Source organism: Emys orbicularis, chromosome 1 (assembly GCF_028017835.1).
Source record: "Emys orbicularis isolate rEmyOrb1 chromosome 1, rEmyOrb1.hap1, whole genome shotgun sequence".
Lineage (NCBI taxonomy): Eukaryota > Metazoa > Chordata > Testudines > Emydidae > Emys > Emys orbicularis.
This window is the reverse complement of record NC_088683.1, coordinates 138,230,589-138,249,735: the sequence shown is the minus strand read 5'-3', so window position 1 is coordinate 138,249,735 and position 19,147 is coordinate 138,230,589. Positions and strand designations below refer to the sequence as shown.

The 19,147-nt window shown below is 42.7% G+C and overlaps 1 protein-coding gene across 1 annotated transcript in view; it reads right to left on the bottom strand.

Annotated features, from left to right (window-relative positions):
* FAR2 (fatty acyl-CoA reductase 2) overlaps positions 1-19,147 on the bottom strand; it is a 141,384-nt gene that overhangs the window by 62,369 nt on the left and 59,868 nt on the right. The window contains exons 2-5 of the mRNA XM_065423603.1: positions 14,931-15,106; positions 12,333-12,512; positions 5,168-5,345; positions 3,756-3,800 (exon numbers count right to left, since the gene is read on the bottom strand). Of these exons, the coding sequence (XP_065279675.1) occupies positions 3,756-3,800; positions 5,168-5,345; positions 12,333-12,512; positions 14,931-15,106 (579 nt within the window). The remainder of the gene's footprint in view (positions 1-3,755; positions 3,801-5,167; positions 5,346-12,332; positions 12,513-14,930; positions 15,107-19,147) is intronic.

Here is a 19,147-nt window from a genome sequence, read left to right as displayed (position 1 = left end):
GAGAGCCAGTGGAGTTTTGTGAATACAGAGGATGTGGTCTGAAATGAATAACAAAGGCCTCGGATGAAAGCATTAGCATGAACATATCTATTTACTAATCCTGCTCTAGCATGAAAGGTGTATTCCACATGTAATTATAACAACTTTCATTTCCTAAGGTATAAATGAGCTGTTTTTATTAAGATGCTATTTCAATATAATCCTTCTTTGCTATGATTACAAACCACAAATCCTGTTATACACTGCACAAGACTGACAATAGCACAGTTTTATAGTGTAATCAACCTGGATAAAATATAGATTAACAAAAATATACAGTATACTGCCATTCATTAGAATGTGTCCCTGGGGTAGCACATTGTATGGATGAGTATGGATGGCATTAAGTGAGGATATTTATATCTGGGAAACTTGGTGGAATGAAAATAATCAACCGGACATGGTAATACCATGGTACAAAATATACAGAAGTCAGCCTCTGTACCAGATGACTGGATGGTAGCCCATGTAATGCTGATTTTTAAAAAAGACTCCAGAGGCGATTATAGGCGGGTAAGCCTAACTTCAGTACCAGAGAAATTGGCTGAAACTATAAGTTACAGAATCATCAGACACAGAGATGAACATGGTTTGTGGGAGAAGAGTCAACCCAGCTTTTGTAAAGGGAAATGATCCCTCGACAATCTATTAGAATTTTAGGAGGGGAACAACAAATGTGGACAAGGGGGATCCAGTGGAGATAGTGTACTTGGACTTTCAGAAAGCTTTTGACGAGGTCCCTCACCAAAGTCTCTTAAGCAAACTAAGCAGGCATGGAACAAGAGGGAAGGGCCTCTCACGGATCAATAACTGTTTAAAAGATAGGAAACAAAGGTCAGGAATAAATGGCCAGTTTTCACAATGGAGAGAGGTAAATAGCCGGGTCCTCCAAGGAACTGTACTGGGACCTATGCTGTACAGCATATTCATAAATGACTTGGAAAAGGGGGTGAGAAGTGAGATGGCAAAATTTGCAGACGATAAAAAGTTACTCACGATAGTTAAGTCCAAAGCTGACTGAGAAGAGTTACAAAGGGATCTCACTAAACTGGGTGACGGGACAACAAAAAGGCAGATGAAATTCAATATTGATAAGTGCAAAGTAATGCACACTGGAAAAATAAATTCCAACTACACATACAAAGTGATGGAGTCTAAATTAGCTGTTACCTTTCAAGAAAGAGATATTGGAGTCATTGTGGATAGTTCTCTAAAGATATCTGCTCAGGGTGCAGTGGCAGGCAAAAAAGCTAAAAGAATGCTAGGAACCATTAGGAAAGTGATAGATAATAAATCAGAAAATATCATAATGCCACTATATAAATTCATGGTAGGCCTGCACCTTGAATGCTGTATATAGTTCTGGTTGCCCCATCTCAAAAAAGGTATGTTAGAATTGGAAAAGGTACAGAAGAGGGCAAGAAAAATGATTAGGGGTATGGAACGGCTGCTATATGTGGAGAGATTAAAAAGACTAGGACTGCTCATCTTAGAAAAGATACGACTAAGAGGGCTATGATAGAGGTCTATAAAAGCATGAATGGTACAGAGAAAGTGAATAAGAAAGTGTTATTTACTCTTTCACATAACACAAGATCTAGGGGTCACCCAATGAAATTAATAGGCAGCAGATTTAAAACAAATAAAAGGAAGCACTTCACAGAATGCACAGTCAACCACAGGAGGTTATGAGTGCCAAAAGTATAACTGCTAAAAACAATTACATAAGTTCATGGAGGATAGGTCCATCAGTGGCTTTTAGTCAAGATGGTTGGGGATGCAACCCCATGCTCTGGTCCCTAAATCTCCAACTGCCAGAAGCTGGGACTGGATGACAGGGGATGGATGGATCACTCAAAATGTTCTGTTCTGTTCATTCCCTCTGACGCATCTGGCACTGGCCACTGTCAGAAGACAGGGATACTGGACTAGATGGACCATTAGTTTGACAAAGTATGGCCGTTCATATGAGTAGGGGGAGTAGTAGTAGTAGTAGTTTTGGTTTAAAACAAAAATCAAACCAATGAGAAATGGCATGGAAAAGGATATGCTTTTCATATGCATTATTATTACTGATTTACTTATCTATTGCATCTTTCTTCAAGGCAATTCTTTAGGAATACTAGGGTTTTATTCTCCATTATCCTGGATTTTGTTCCAAATGTGCAAATGTAAACAAACAGTCTCGCGGCCCGCCAGTAGATTACCCTGACAGACTGCGTGCAGCCTGCAGGCCGCAGATTGCCCACCACCGGTGTAGGTCAAGCACACACTATCATGATATATATGACACAAATGCATATAATGAGAAATGATAGTATAAGAACTGCATTGCACTTGTTTCATGGGAATAAATGAACCTAAGTCCTGGTGTGAGACTTGAACCCACAACTTTGTTGCCTTGAACTGAGTGCTTCCAACTGAAGCACATATAGGTGTTCCTGGAAATGACATGTGTAATTAAAGTTTCTATTTTATGACACTGTTTTCAGTTGCTTATAACTTTGCCAGATTTGAACTGTTCAGACTGAAGTTTTCCAAGCCAGGTGTCTGTCTCAGGCTGAATTTTCTTGGAAACTTTCAGCAGAAACGATTTGGTCATTTCCGAGTACAAGATTAGGGAAAAATACATTGTTTTGCCCATGTTAAAAAATTCTAACCACTATTTCATTGAGAATCTCTAGTGCCCCCATGCTTTGGAGCAAGGACTTGGACATTTGGCAGGAGATGGCAGACATGCCAAACCCATGGGGAAAAAACACAGAAATTGGGCTTGTTTTTGGCTTAATTGGCTTGTGAATTGCTTGTTGGCTAGTTTTTGGATTGTGGCTTGTAGCTTGTTGCTTCTTTTTTTTGATCGGCTCCTGGAAACAGCGGCAAGGTGGGGAGAGAGGTGCATAGCGGCCGCACCACAGTCCCAGACTGCACGCCGGGGGATCTAGTCACACAGTGTTGGGGTTCTTAAGGATTGGCTTGTTTTGACCTTGTTTTGAAATGTGATTAGCTTGATTTTTGGCTTATTGTGAAAGTTGGGATGCTTATTTACCACGTGAAAGTTGGCAACTGTGCCTACCATCAGGGATGTGCCTTTTGCGAGCCCCATGAAAATGTGCCCAAATATGGCCAATTTATAAGCCTCTGAAAATCACAGTTCACACATGCTCAGTAGAGCTTTGGTACAAGCTGGCAGCTAGATTCTCCCAAGATTCTGTCTGCAATGAGCATGCTCCATACCCACACAGATCCTACATGCTGACCAGGATGAGCATTAGGTATCCCCACAGAGCTTGGCACATGCTCCCTATTAGCTGCCACTGTTGTGCCAGGTACCAGAACTGAAAGCATGAAGACTATGCTCTCAATGCACCTTCTGCTGGTAGGAGGCCAGGATCCTGTGGAAAATCTAATATGTGAACATGTAATTAAAGACTGTATCATAATGCATATGCATAAGAAGGGGGACAAAATAAGCTTGTACAGATAACATTAACTCTTTTATTTCCTAACTTTTCAGTACTTGACTATGCAACCTTAATGTTGTTTTAAGGTAGTTTTTTTGGATGCAGTATAAACAGACAACACTGTCAGGTGCTGTAGGCATATACCCATAAAGATATACGGTATGTGTCTCTATTAGAATCTACAAAATGCTATGGAATTTTCTGCACACAAGTTTTGAGCAAAGGAATTTTTTTCAAAGTAGTAACTATACATACCGCAATAATCATTCCACTTGCTCCATTGAAGTTGTCAATCCAACCCTGCAAAAAAGGAAAGGCATTTTTTATTATTTCTTTCAACAATGTTTAGCTCATACAGGCTTCAAAAAGGGTTACAGTGCTGTGGTATGGATGAAGTCACTTAATCAGACCACTGTTAAAAAGGATGCCAATTTAGCTTGGACAACGGCCAGAGAGCAAAGATAGCACAGCGTATTGATTTTAAATAAAGGATGCATGGTAAACAGCCAGTGTTGTCTGCAGTTTACAATATAGTCAAATATAGTCAAATTTTGTTTTAAAGATCACCACACAGTGATAATTTGACTATGTGTACCAGATCTGACTTTCCAAATGCCATGTAATCTTGGTGTTGATGCAATCACCCCTGGTTTATAATGATCAGTGTGGCATATCCGTGTAATGGTCAGATTGGAGGTAATTTATTTGATTTTTCCTGATGTTTTCAAAGACAGTAAAGAACATCAGGACTCTTGAACAGCACTCTGTTGCAGTAAGGAAAGTCACATCTTGTGGGAATGTTAATTAGAACCAATAATATTTGGAATGACTTGCAATGGCACTATTATGCCGCACTCTGTCCTTCCAAGATGGATATTTGGGCTCAGATCCTAGGTGATGTCTGAGCTTTGCCTGGTGCCACTCAGGTACGGAAGAAGCAAAGGTGACTATGTCACCTTTATGACCCAGGTGCAAGCCTAGCACATGTTGCACCTGCTAATGCCAGTAGTAAATTTGGCCTAGAATATTTATTTCAATGTATAAATGTAGCTGCATTCTATTCCATGTGTGATACTCCTAATATTTGCAACACTCCCCATAAATGTGCATCTGGAGCATCTCAGCTTGGTGAGTTGTTGAAAGTCATGTTATTTCATCCAAAAACCCCTCACAAATGGCCCTACCTGGCATGCCTAGCAGACTGCCTTAGCATAAAGATCAGGATGGAGGGCCTGACCTATCCTATGAGCCCTAGGAGTGTTCCCCCAGCTCAGTGCTGAGGTATGTTGGCATGGCAGTGTGTAGAAGCTCTCTGGATATAGGACTTCAGTCTCCAGTATTGCAAGTCCAGCATTTTCCACCAACAGTAAATCCTATTCATTTGTTTTTTTATTTTAAATTGCCATTTCCAACTTGCAAATGTAAATCTTTCCTGGAGACATTGAGCTAGTCTTGCAGTTCTGCACCAGACACTGCCTGCTCCATCTCCCACTGCCCTTCCTGGAGACCCTGAAGAATCAGAGTGCACTTCTAAGATGATCAGCAGGCATCTTTGTAATGAGGGGTTGCCCCCCGGACGTAAGGCTGGATGAAGAGCAGGAGCCTCAGCTGTATCTGGAGAGCACTCAGTGGGAAATGGTTAAAAGAAGGAGGGTAATCAGGCTTACTGGGAAAGGCTCATGCCAGCTGGCTCCCACGATGGATGGCCTGATGATGGCAACGTTGAAGTGCTCTTTCTCTTGCTGGACCAGGTACTCTGCCAAGGCTTTGGTGTATGTATACGTGTTGGGCCAGTCCCCAATCAGCTTGGGTGTGATTTCTTGAATGATAGATTCATCCAGCCACCTAGTGGGACAAAGAAAAGAATTCTGTTGACATAAACCACACAGACAGATGAATGAAACGAGGAAGAAGTTAAGCAAATTGGTCAGCACACTCAGCGGTCTATAGTTTCAAGACTCTTACCTGCAGTGGGGAAGTCAGCAACTAGAATACTTTTAGGCAAAAGAAGGAATAACTGGGAGTTTTGTTATTTACTACAATGGAGCCAAGATTTCACCCCTAGTACAGATGTGCTGCACCAGCATTGTTTAGTGATGCAATTTTTACTGGTCTAGACAAACCCTGTTGGACATTCATAACCTGGCCCTTTAGTTCCTTCTGAATTAGCTAGCACAGTCCCCAGCTAAGCATGCAAACTCTTGGAAAAATTCAATTCCGCCAAGGGTTTAGCAGCATTACAAAAGTTTAAAATGTCACAATTATCTTCTTCAATGATACTGCAATTGCATTTATTATGCAAATATCTGACATCATCACTGTGGTTGCATGCAGGATCCCTTTCCAAATCTCCCCACCAGCTCCCACCACCACAAAAATCATGTGTTTGGTTCTGCTCTAGCCAAGCACAAAGGTTTGGTCCATTTTTTCTGAGAGGTAGTGTGGCTCAGTGGATAAGCTGAGCCTGCTATTTGAGAGACCTTGGCTGTACCAAAGGTGGCTTTGTAGAACCTCTGTTGTCTTCAATTTTTCCATCTGTTAAAGGAGATGAATGATATTTGCTTTCCCCTCTGCCAAAAGATATTTTTATGGAGGTTAATGAATGCCAGTGGCTGGCTCAATAAGTGTTATGTGTTCCCTTCTATTACTGATACCAGATGAAGGAGTTACTAATTTGGCTCCTGGAGTCGAGGTCAGTGCTGTTAAAATGGAGTCCCTGGGTTCAAACTGTGCTCTGGCAAACCGACAACACTTTGCTCATCTGCCTGTGTTTTGGTTCAGAGAGGAAGGGAGCTGGCTGTGTTTTTGAAATCTACAGACAGGGCTGGCAATCTAGATAGGGTTCACAGAAGTCTGGTGCATAACTCCATAGAACCAAAAATAAAGTCCAATAACCTTTTATTAAGTTTTGGAGCTTTTTCTTTGTGGTGGACAGGAGAGCTCACTGGGGACATTCCAGTGATGCTCCACCACTTCCTTCTCTCCCCTATCTCTACATAAAATAAGGTGAGAAGACTTGAAATCTTAAAATAGGCCACTTGGGGCAGAAAATGGAAGGGTGCATGTGCTATATCAGTGGTCTCCAATCTTTTTACACCCAAGATCACTTTCTGAATCTAAGGACAACCCAGGATCTACCCTGCCCCTTCCCCGAGGCCCTACCCCTTCCAGAAAGCCCCACCCACTCCATCTCCCCCCCCCCCGTCGATCGCTCTCCCCCACCCTCACTCACTTTCACCGGGCTGGGGCAGGAGGGAGTCCGGGCTCTGGGCTGGGGCCGAGGAGTTCACAGTGTGGGAGGGGGCTCTGGGATGAGCCTGGGGCAGGGGGGTACAGGACCTCCTGCTGGGCAGCACATACCTCCGGTGGCTCCCGGTTGGCGGCAGGCACAGCAAGGCTAAGGCAGGTTCCCAGTCTACCCCGGCCCCACACTGCTCCTGGAAGGGGCCAACGTGCCCTTGCAGCCCCTGGGGAAGGGGCGGGGGACATGTGAGGCTCCACACGCTGCCCCTCTCTGCAAACACTGCCCCCGCAGCTCTCCCAGCCAATGGGAAGTGCGGGGGCGGTGCTTGCAGGCAGGAGCAATGCACAGAGGGAGACCCATGCCACCCTCCCCCCACCTCCCAGGGCCACGGGGCTGCACTGGCCACTTCCGGGAGCGGCATGGGACCGGGGAGGCAGGGAGTCTGCCTGAGCTGCAGCCACATTACACCAGAGATTGCAATCGAGTGGGAGATCCTCTAGAATCGACAGTCAATCACGACTGACCAGTTGGTGACCACTGTGCTATATCTTGAGAACCACTTCGTCAAATAAGCTCAAATTTGCACCACAAATTCTGTCCCTGAACTAGCACAGCGATTTTCAACCAAGTCTGACTAGAGATGGTCAGGAATTTTCTGACAAAATGTTATTTTTTTCAAATTGCAAATAGACCCAAAACTGTTTGCAGGAAAGGGTTGGTTTTATTAATCTCAATTGGGAAAAAAAAGTTTTCAAATTGTCAAAACAACACTTTTCAACATTTTTGAAACAGTAAGTTTCCTTTTCTGGTTCAAAACGACTTCATTTTGAAAGTATAGTTAATTTATACTAAATAAGGTGAAATTCTATAAAAGGTCAAAATCAAAACAGAACATTTCAACTGACCCATGGAAAATTTCAGATCAGATTATTGGTTCATGAAAATTTTCAAAATTTCAACTTTTCATCCTAAATCGGGATGGGAGAAAATGTTGAAATCTCAAAAACGCTTGTGGGATAGGAAACGGTTTCCTGTCCACTTCCAGTTCTGACCATGTATGTGGATTTCAGAAATGATGCAAAATTCAGCTTTAAACAGAAACCCTGCCTACAGTCATAGCTATGGTCAGAATACTGCCTTTGCTTTCCCAGTGTAATTGAGCTACCGTGGGAATAAGCCATCAGGGTACCAGGGCCAACTGTAATGCTGATTTACCAGATGTTGCAACTTGTCCATCTAATATATCTAGGGCCCTACCAAATTCATGGCCATGAAAAATGCATCACAGACTGTGAAATCTGGTCTCCCCTGTGAAATCTGGTCTTTTGTGTGCTTTTACCCTATACTATACAGATTTCACAAGGGAAACCAGCGTTTCTCAAATTGGGGGAGTCCTGACCCAAAAGGGAGTTGCGGGGGGGGGGGGGGTCACAAGGTTATTTTAGGGGGGTCGCAGTATTGCCACCCTCACTTCTGCGCTGCTGCCTTCAGAGCTGGGTGGCTGCTGGCTAAGGGCCCAGCTCTGCAGGCAGCAGCGCAGAAGTAAGGGTGGCAATCCCATACCATGACATCCTTCCTTCTGTGCTGCTGCTGACGGTGGCTCTGCCTTCAGAGCTGGGCTCCCAGCCAGCAGCCACTGCTCTCTAGCTGCTCAGCTCTGAAGGCAACGCCACCGCCAGCAGCAGTGCAGAAGTAAGGATATCAATACCGTAACCCCCCTACAAAACCTTGTGACGTCCCTCCCCACACACAAACACATACAACTCCTTTTTGGGTCAGACCCCCTACAATTACAACACCATGAAATTTCAGATTTAAATACCTGAAATCATGAAATTTATTATTTTTAAAATCCCATGACCATGAAATTGACCAAAATGGACTGTGAATTTGGTATGGCCCTAAATATATACTTTCAAAGTGCCCAGCTAAAGTGCCCTGTCATGACTCCAGTGTCTTGGGTGAGCCTCCACGCCGCTCTGAGCGATAGTTGAGAGGTTTGTGCTACAGACTCTCTCAAGAATACCAACCTCCCACGTGATATGATTAATCAGTGTTCCCATCATGGAAGCACCGAGCTGACAATTCAACAAGGCCTTATGCTGCCCTACATTTTCTGTGACCTACATTCGAGGTTTTGAAAGTCTAATTCATATAGTAACTGCTTTTGCTCAATGCTGTTGGTGCCTTATGAAATCAAAGAAAAATGCTGTGGTTAGCTGTCCACTGTCCCCCTGCTCCACCAAACAGGTATGTCATTTTCCCCTGAGAAAATGTGACTTTCTGTATTAAGGTTTGACACTTAACACAAATAAGATGCTCCCTTATGTAAATTAGAACTGACCTCCTTTTACATTTCCTATAATATTATAATCAGGGACAATGTGCACCCTACTTTAGTCCACACTGTATAGACTGTGCTGTGCTCCTTACCTCAGCGCACCCGCCAAAGCTGATTTCCCTCAGCTTTAGATTAAGGGAAACCTTGCTTGATGTAGCAGATTATACATTTCCTCTAGTGGCCTGGTGGTATTTAGAAGTGTGACTTTTGGTTTCCACAGAGCAATCTTAAAGTTTCAGTTACAGTTAAAGAAGCATCATATTTGAAATCAGGGAGATAGAAGGAGGACAAATGCAAAAAAACCAGCTTGACCAAGGATTCTAGCTGAGTAAATAATCATAAATACAAATTAAATTTGTCATCAAGAGGACCATTAAAGGATCTGTTATTTAGCTGCAATTGCAGGGTCATGGCTTTTAATAGCTTTGTAAAAAAATTCTGCTTTCCTATTCAGCCTAAGAAGCTTCTTTACACATTAGCCTTAAAAATCCCTGTTACACATCATAACAGCCAACGTCCTACAACTGTAGAAGAGTATATCTGAATGTCCTGTTCCAGTTTCTGCTGGCATTGGCTACTATGAACCCGAACAGCAGGTGAACAGCCAGGATTATAATGTATTGCCAGCCTCAGACATACAGATATATGAAACTTAAGAAAAGAAAAATATAGATGCTTGTTCAGTTGAGTGCTTTAAAATCAGTTTTCAAATAGACATTTGATGAAGATACGAAGGGATGCTTTCACAGCTGGCTAGCCCAAAGTATAACTTGCTATTTCTTTCCCCTTTTTACTGACACAATCCATGTAATTATTTGGATATATGTGGGGTGGAGGAAGGGATTAAGGGGAAAACTTCCTTACCTATTAATTATCTTTCTTTGAGCCCTTCTGGACTAGTGCACACACTTAGATATACTTCCTCCTAGTTAGCTGAAGACAGAATAATGAAGTATTCTGATAGCATCACCTCTGCCTCCGTCCTCCTACCCATTCTTTGTCTCCCTCCCTGCACCAGCCAGTTCTCTGCTCCTCACATTCTCCCTTAGTCTCCTGTCCCCCACCTCCCTTTGTATTTTCCTTACTTTTCCCCATCACAAGTCCCTGATCTTGACTTTCTACCTCCTACTCCCCCATGTTCTTCTGCAGCCTCCCCCTGACACCCCCACCCACAAGTCTCCTTCGTGCACCGTTACAGTTTCCAGACCACTTTCCAAACCAAGAGTCCGGCAATCTTTGCTGAGTGCCCCCTAGTTTCAGTGCCTTTAAAAACAATGGGAGACAGTGGTCCTCTTCACTATGGGCAGCCTTCATGCCACCTGCAAAGGCTGCAGGGAAGTGGCAGCCATCTTAACTGAGGGCAGCCTGTGGCTTCCAACCCACTGAAAGCAACGGAAGATAGTAAACCTGTTGAGCAAGGACAACATTCACAAGAATGCTGCCAGAGTTCAGGCAACCATGAGAAAGTGTAAGGCAAGCAAGTAAGCAAGTAAGCAAGCAAACAAACAAAAAACCAAACTGTGGTGACCAAGAGTTGACAGCTGTATATACTGCTGAGGCAAACATACAGCAGAGCAGATAAGAGCTAGCGCCTCACCCCCTAACTCTCTGAAGCTTTCACCATTGCTTCCTTTGCCTGTGCAACCCGGAGGCTGCAGTAGAGGCATATTGCCAGAAATCCCTGACGGCTTCAGATGCTCATTCTGTCCTTTCCTCAAGTCTTTTTTCTGAGCCAGCACGTGCCAGTGACAGACAACTGAACTCTGCAAGCTGGCAAACCCCTTATATGTAAGTAGTGAAGGTGGGAGGTCCTGATATCATTAAAGTTATTTTGACTCCATATGCTGGCTGGGGAGAACTATATTCAAGACTCTGGGCTGCTAGAGGAAAATCAAAGACAGAACAATATTTGACATTACATTTTCCGGTTAGCACTCAGAGAGTGCGATCGTTTATTTTGGCAAAATGGGATTCAAGAGCCAACCCAAATTCTGTTCTTCCCTCAGAGAAAAAGCCAGCAGATACTGCTTATGCCCATCTCAACAAGTCCAAAGGACAAGAAGGCTCACACCTCCATTCTGAGCTAATGGCAGAGCTAAAGTTGATATTATGCAAATGGCAAATTATTTGAAAAGAAAAAGGAAAGCAGAACAAACTGCCATGGGGAAGTTTAGTTCTTCTCAGGAGAAGGCTTCCCTGGAATCCCTGTCAGCAGGTTTTGTTTTCCTTTCTAATTATCCATCTATTCAACAAACTCAGTTAAATAAACACTTTTGTTGTCCTGCAGATTTACTGAATTCTCCAGCTGAGCTGTGGTTTTCAATACAGAATGAACCTGGCCCTGCAGATGGGACAGCTCATACATGGGGAGAAAGCAGTTGGAAAGGAACCATTAGAAAGGACTAAACTCAGCAGTCTGGGCTGGGATTCTTGGAATGAGGTGTCATTATTTTAAATCTCTTTCTAAAACAGTGAGTCTGATTCACTCCAGTTTGACACTACTTGGGACTGCATCGAAATAAGTGGAATCACACTGACTGACAACAGGAGTAATGCAGTGGTGAATCACGCTCACTTTCTGAAAAGTTACAGCTCCTATTGAGGGAACAAGAGTGTTGGGACTTAGAAAAGGAAGAAGCACTGGGTCATTCTCACTAACACAAACAAGCACCATCAACTGACTCCATGCTGGACCATAAAGAGTCACATTCCACTATAGAAAAAGACTTGAAAAACATCTGAAATAATAGGATTGACACATATAGATCATTTTATTTGCTAATTCTTTCCTATTCAAAATGAAATCAAAATACTGTTGGAAGGTCGATCCAAATGACAATCTAATGTGACTTTAAAAGACCTCCAAATAAAGACTCAGAGGTTATGTCTATATTGCTAATATTTCCAGAAAATATGAATAAAAATAGGTTAAAAGGGGAAGACCAAAAATGCTAACATTATTGGATACAAGCATGTAGGAATGATTCCTCCAATCAATGTTTTGAAAGTTGATCTCTTGAAGATACTTGGAATCCAAGTTACCGCCTCCCTCTGTCTCCTCCTTCTCTTACACACCCATTTCCCAGCACTGTTAGCTGAGGTGCAACTGTGAAGGGCACTGCAACTATAACTGGTCTGGGGGAACATTCTATAGCATAGGTGTATGAACAATCCAGTCATAGGTTTTCTGCAGAGGTGGCGCATCACACCAGCATCAGGAAGGAAAGCTGTGTTTGTTTCTACTTACTCCACTAAGTCGCAGAGCTTCTTGGTCTCAACAGGTGGTGGGTAGATGACTTCATCTATATTTCTCCGATTACAATTTGCATAGGCAGTGGAGATGTGGATAAAGGCCTCGAGCTTCTGCATCTGCCGGGCCAGCAGTAAGAGCTGTTGTGTGCCCATGACATTCAGCAGCAAGGCATGTCTAGACAAGGGGAGAGAAAGCAAACAAAAGGGGTTCGTAGGGGATGAATGTATTAAAACTACATACACTGCAAATTTCTCCTCAAAGGCAAACCTTCACAGTGAGGAAAATAGGTCACAGCAGACGATGAAGTTTAAATGAGATGCAAGAGGCAAAATTAGTTTTCACACCTGTAGTGCTGGATTCTTCTACTATGAATCCACTACTCTGGTCAAAAACTATAACTCAGGAGTATTTCTACCCAATCCAATGGACTGGAGGCAAAGTTCCTCTTTAATTTATTATGGAAATTAAAACTGACAACACCTCTTTGCTGGCATGTTTGCTGAACAACCATTCCACCTCAAGAAAAATACAAGTATTTAAACAGAAGGACATGAAGTGTTGTTCTTATTGACTTTTTAGCCCCATTCAACATGGTCTCATATCTGGTCTTGAAGGACACATGCTATACCAACATACAAGGGATTCCAGATAGGTATATGGGGCCTTGTCCAAAGCAATAGAACAACACTAGAAGAAGCCAAAGTTACAAGTAATAAAATTAGTGATTTCAAGGGGTTGGGGGGGGGGAAGAGTTGGTAAAGGAGTAGGAAAAAAGGGTACCAATGTGAAGGTCCTCCCTGAAACACTCAGGATATGTGCAAGGTGTTCTGGTGGTTTTCTACATGGGCTCTGACTGATATGTGGGCTCCCTTTGCCTGAGCTTGCTTGCTGGCCTGGAGCGGCGAATCGCAGCCAGTGGGAGCCATGATCAGCTGAACCTGCGGACGTGGCCGGTAAACAAACTGGCCCGTCCCGTCAGGGTGCTTACCCTGGCAAGCCACGTGCCAAAGGTTGCCGATCCCTGATCTAGTCTATAATTGGAGCAGAGTGAATAATAGGTTTTTCAGCTCACTCTCAATTCTGAACCAAAAAAAAAAAAAAAAAAAAAACACAACGGTTTTGGAGAAATTAAAATGATTTTTTTAAAAGTATTCCGCAAATAAAAAAATTGAAAAAAAATTTGTTTCAGGTCAAACAAAATGATTTGTTAGACTCAAAATGCAATGTTTAATTTTTATTTAAAGCCTTTTAAAACTTTTTAAAATATAAGTAAAAGGAATTCTGAATCAAAAAGTAATTTCAAATTGAAAAATCAAAATGTTTAAATTTCAAAAATGTAAAAACAAAATATTTCAATATTCTCCCCCCCTTGATGTGAACAATTTGATGAAACCAACATGAACTTGCAAAACATTTCAGTGTTGCCGAATACCCATTTTGGTTTTTTTATAAAAAGAAGTTTTGGCTGAAAAAATTCACCAAGTTTTATCTATAATCTCATTTTAAGGGCTTCGTTTTTGGAACGCAAGAACATTCAATCTATCGTGCCATGTTGAATCAACAGTCCATGGAATCCACTATCTTGCCCATAGCAGCAACTCACCCCTCATGTTTCAGAGGAAGGCAAAAAATACATCCCACAATTATACAATGCTCTGGGAGAAATTCCCCCCGGTCCCTGTGGTGATTAACTAAATATAATTACAGTAATAATAAGTGGGGGGGAAACCTCATGTTGAGCAATGGAGACACAATCAATGTAATGTCTCAGAGGGGGATATTGTAATTGTCATTAATGAACTTCTTTTGGGGCCTGTATCTATGACCACAATCACATCACTATCATTATTAAAGTGGGGCTCAAAGGCACCAATCACAATTCAGACCCTATTGTGCTAGGAACTCTTTCATTAATATGTGACAATGAACAAACCAAGTGCTTCTCAAGGAAATCCCTTAAGTAACAGGCCATCTTTTTAAAATGCCTCATTACAATAAAGGCAACATTTTCAAAGCTGGGTGAATATTTTAAAATGTTACAGTACCTTGTGATTTGCTATTTAAAATATGCTGCTTCAAAAATTTATCATTTCCCTCCTTGAGTTACCTTTAGTGAAAAAGTAGGACCAATAACATTAGCTGTAGAGTCAGAGATTGCGTAGACTCACTTCGCACTCCTTCCATGTAGCCCTGCCAAAATATCTGAGTCCAGGCACATATAGCACCTTCCTGCTGTCCCAGTTCTGGGGCCTCACCTAACTCTGCCAATGCACTGCAATCCTAATTTGCAGGACTCCTTTTTATTCCTGTCCTGGGCTTCATGTAGCAATGCCACAGTACCTCCATCTTGATGTGTGTGTGTGTATGTATTTTTTAAGGTCTGACATATGTGATATTTTAGGCACTCAATACTTTGAGCCCTTTAAATTGTATATCCAATCCAGAATTTATGTGCAGTTTGAAAACATACCTGGGGAATTATTACTGTAATTGTACAAGAAAAAACAATAATGGTCTCTCATATTTTGTGTGTCCCAGTAAGAAGCTAAGTTCTACTTAATAAAGGCAAACAGCAGAGAACAAGGGACATACTTTAGTGGCTCATCAAAGCGAACTGTTGCTGCACAGTGGAAGACAACATTGACCTGGGACAGGAGCTCCTGCGAATCCTTGGCGCTGATGGCCAGATTTGGCTGAGTGAGTTCTGCATTAATAGGCTTAATCTTCTCCTGGAAGTTAGGGCAATCTTCCCGGACTCTGTCAAAGACCTAGAAACACAAACACAATGATCAGCTACTGCAGGGGTCGGCAACCTTTCAGAAGTGGTGTGCCGAGTCTTCATTTATTCACTCTAATTTAAGGTTCCGCATGCCAGTAATACATTTTAACGTTTTTAGAAGGTCTCTTTCTATAAGTCTATAATATATAACTAAACTATGGTTGTATGTAAAGTAAATAAGGTTTTTAAAATGTTTAAGAAGCTTCATTTAAAATTAAATTAAAATGCAGAGCCCCCCCGGACCGATAGCCAAGACCAGGGCAGTGTGAGTGCCACTGAAAATCAGCTCACGTGCCGCCTTCGGCACATGTGCCACAGGTTGCCTACCCCTGAGCTACTGAATCATGGACTACTGCTATCATTCCTATTAATGATAATAGCACCCTGATTAACAGCCCGTTTGCTGTATTTGCATCAGTTGATGAACCTAACATGACCGAGAATGACTGATACTTCCAGATGTTATAGTGGTAGGAGGGTCTTCTGCATTGGGGCATGTAGGCAGATAAATAATAATTGACCTGATTGTCCCCTCCCATAGAAAAACCTGTCAGAGAGAGTGCCCTCCCAAAAATTTGAGGACAGGATGAGTTGCTCTGCTGAAGAATGAACAAAGGGTCCTCTCAGCATCCCATGTCTCCTGGGGAATCCACAGGAGGTCCCATGCCTCCACAGTGGCTCTGCAACCCCCTACACACAATCTGGCTAGCATTGCTCCAGTGGAGCTACATTGCCAGGACATCCTCCACTGGCGGCTGCCCCTAGAACTTTATATGAACAGGTGGGGGATGAGGGTAAGGTGTGGAGTGTGACCTATAGGAAAGTTAAAGAAGTATTAGGCTCGGTTAGATTTCCTGCTGATTCTACAAAGAGCTTGAGGGGAGGAGGGAGACAATGTGCACCATCCTGCCCCCCAGCTCTCCCTCTGACACCGCCTGCCGATTCCCTATTCCCAGTCCCACAAAGAGCCATCCATGATATCTGGAGCAGAGGGATCAGTACAGGGGAAGTGGCTGACCACTGCCTACCCTTTTGCATGGAGGGGTTCCTCTTCATGCAGATCTCAGAGACAAGTGGGCTCAGCATAAACTATACTTTGCATTTACATCCTGCCTTTCCTAAGACCTCAAAAAGTAGATGCACTAAAACAGTATTTTAATTGTCCAAAATCCACCTTAAAAATAAGTGAAAAAAATGAGCAATCCTTTAAACTGCCCTTATGGACAGAAAAGTGCTAATAAAATTAGCACCCTTTCCCACTCTACAGTTCTGCTCCCTGTGTCTTTGAATAACATGTATTTACTTGCCTGAGAAAAATGCAATGTTACAGCTATCAGCACAGTAAAGATTTGATTCTCCCTTGTGTATCAGGAACAAAATAGCCAACTACTGTAAGTCCTAGCTGCAAAATCTTTGTTACTTGTGATGATGTAAGAGGCAAAAGAGAACATGGCTTGATTTTCAGAACTCCACATGAGTTTGCTGGATTAGCAGTTAAAACTGTTTTTTGACTTGCATTGGTCAAACTATAAAACTTCTCTTATGGCTTTATACTGCCACCGATTACTGTAGTATCTGACCACATTTTGCATAAAATTGATAATAGTGAAGTCCCTAGTGGACTTCATGATGTCTCTGCCCTTTTGGGGTACAGAGAGAATAATGAGAATACCTATGAAATCATAGAGGTATAATCTAGTCAGATTTCAGAGTAGAACCACACTTCAAGGATCACTTTTTCCCTTTCTTGTTACACTAGAGGTTTTCTGCCCAGTCCAGTGAGGGAGGGTGTGGGGCTGTGTATCTTTCCATTACCATGATCTCTGTTTTGATAGATACTGGCCTACCTGTGACCTGTCCAGTGCTTATGGAATGGTATGAAGTACTTGATTTAAAATAAACATACACTAAATAAAAAGATGTACAAATATATTGAATTGCAATTAAACCAAATATTCTGTCATCTGACTAAAGGAATATCATCCTTCTGTTTATTTGGCAAAAAAATCCTGATACGCCTCCATGTTTGCAGCAATATAGCACAGATCAGGATATGATCAGCCTTCCCCCTAAAGCCGGGAGTTTGTCTGCTATGTCTCTTTTCTTCAACATATTGCTGTAGGGCCTTAATAAACAAGAAATTCCCAAATGAGCAACTTAACAAGAGTGTGGACATAAGGCTGATGTTTTATTTTTCCTAATAGTACACAGTTACCAGGTATATGTTGGGAGCAGTACTTTGGCTATGGAAACTGGGTTTACAGCTGTAAATCATTCCCTAAACATCATACATCGAGTCACTGTTCTTTACAACAACAAAATCCTATACAAACTCTCTGAAATGGGCAAGATTTTCAAAGGCACCAATGTGAGGTCACCAACGTGAGCTCTATTCCCACTTAGTTTCAATGGGAGTTGGGTGCCTAATGCACTTTTGAAAATCTCCCCCTGTAATTTGAGGGTCTATAGAGAAAGTGCGTTAATCTGCATCATTTCTATGTTACAATATATGTAGGGTCAGTAGGTAAGTCCTGATAAGACCAAAACTGATCTGTGTTTCAGATGAGAGGTACTGTAAGACTAAAGTCTTGACCACTTGTGGTCTTTTAAGATCTCAGGCCTGATTCTCTATTGCCGTGCCTCTTGTGTAATCATTTACACCAGTGCAAAAGGAATGTGAAACCCTGAATCACAGTGTTACACTCCAGTTTGTGCAATTACATTCTGCCCACATCTGAATTCCACCCATTGTTCTCATTATGTATAATAGTCTTCTTAAACTTCTCTCCTAACTGTTGTGCAACATTGCTTCAGGCTGCTGTGTTTTACACCAAAAGATTTACTGCATTTCAATGAAGGGTGAGGCAATGTCTAAATGGAAGTTTGTATAATTTTCCCTCTGTTGATACTCACACCTTGTCAACTGTTGGGAATGGGCCACACCCACCCTGACTGAATTGGCCTCGTTAGCATTACAAAAAGTAATTTCCCCTCTATTGATACTCACCCCTTTTTGTCAACTGTTGGAAATGGGCCATATCCACCCTAATTGAATTGGCCTCATTAGCACTGATCCCCCACTTGGTAAGGCAACTCCCATCTCTTCATGTGCTGTATATTTATACCTGCCTACTGTATTTTCCACTCCATGCATCTGATGAAGTGGGTTATAGCCCACAAAAGCTTATGCCCAAATAAATTTGTTAGTCTCTAAGGGCATGGCTACACTTGAAGATGTAGAGCGCTGTGAGTTAAACCAGCACTCATAGAGCGCAGTAGGGAAAGCGCTGCAATCTGTCCATGCTGACAGCTTCAAGCGCACTGGCGTGGCCACATTTGCGGCACTTGCAGCGGCATTGGGAGCAGTGCATTGTGGTAGCTATCACAGCACGCAAGTGACTGCAACGTGCTTTTCAAATGGGGGGGGTGGAGTGTGACAGGGAGTGTGTTGTGTGTATGTGGGGGGAGAGAGAGTGGGTTTTTGGGGTGCTGAAAGTGTGTCAGCATGCTGTCTTGTAAGTTCAGACCCCACCCCCGCCTCTCTCTCACTCACTCAAAGCAAACAGTAAATGTTTGCTTTTTCTCGGAGCGGATAAGCAGCCGGCTTCTCTGAAATGGAGCTTTGAAAGGGCATTTCCGCATTCCTGCAGCCGATTTCACAACAATGATAAGAGTGGCCACTTGACTTAAGGGGATTATGGGACGTTTCCAGAGGCTGATCACAGCATAGTAATGCAACACCTCATTCACACTGGCGCCACGGCGCTCCAGCGGGGGTGCAGCAAACGTTATTCCACTCGCTGAGGTGGAGTACCAGCAGCGCTGTAGCTGCGGAGTCAGAGCGCTCTACATGCCTTGCCAGTGTGGACGGGGAGTGAGCTAGGGCGCCCGGGGCTGCTTCATTGCGCTGTAACTCGCAAGTGTAGCCAAGGCCTAAGGTGCCACAAGGACTCCTTGTTGTTTTTGTAAATCAGTATAATGCTTTGGAATCCTTCTGGATGATAGGAACTCTGTAAATCACATCACTGGA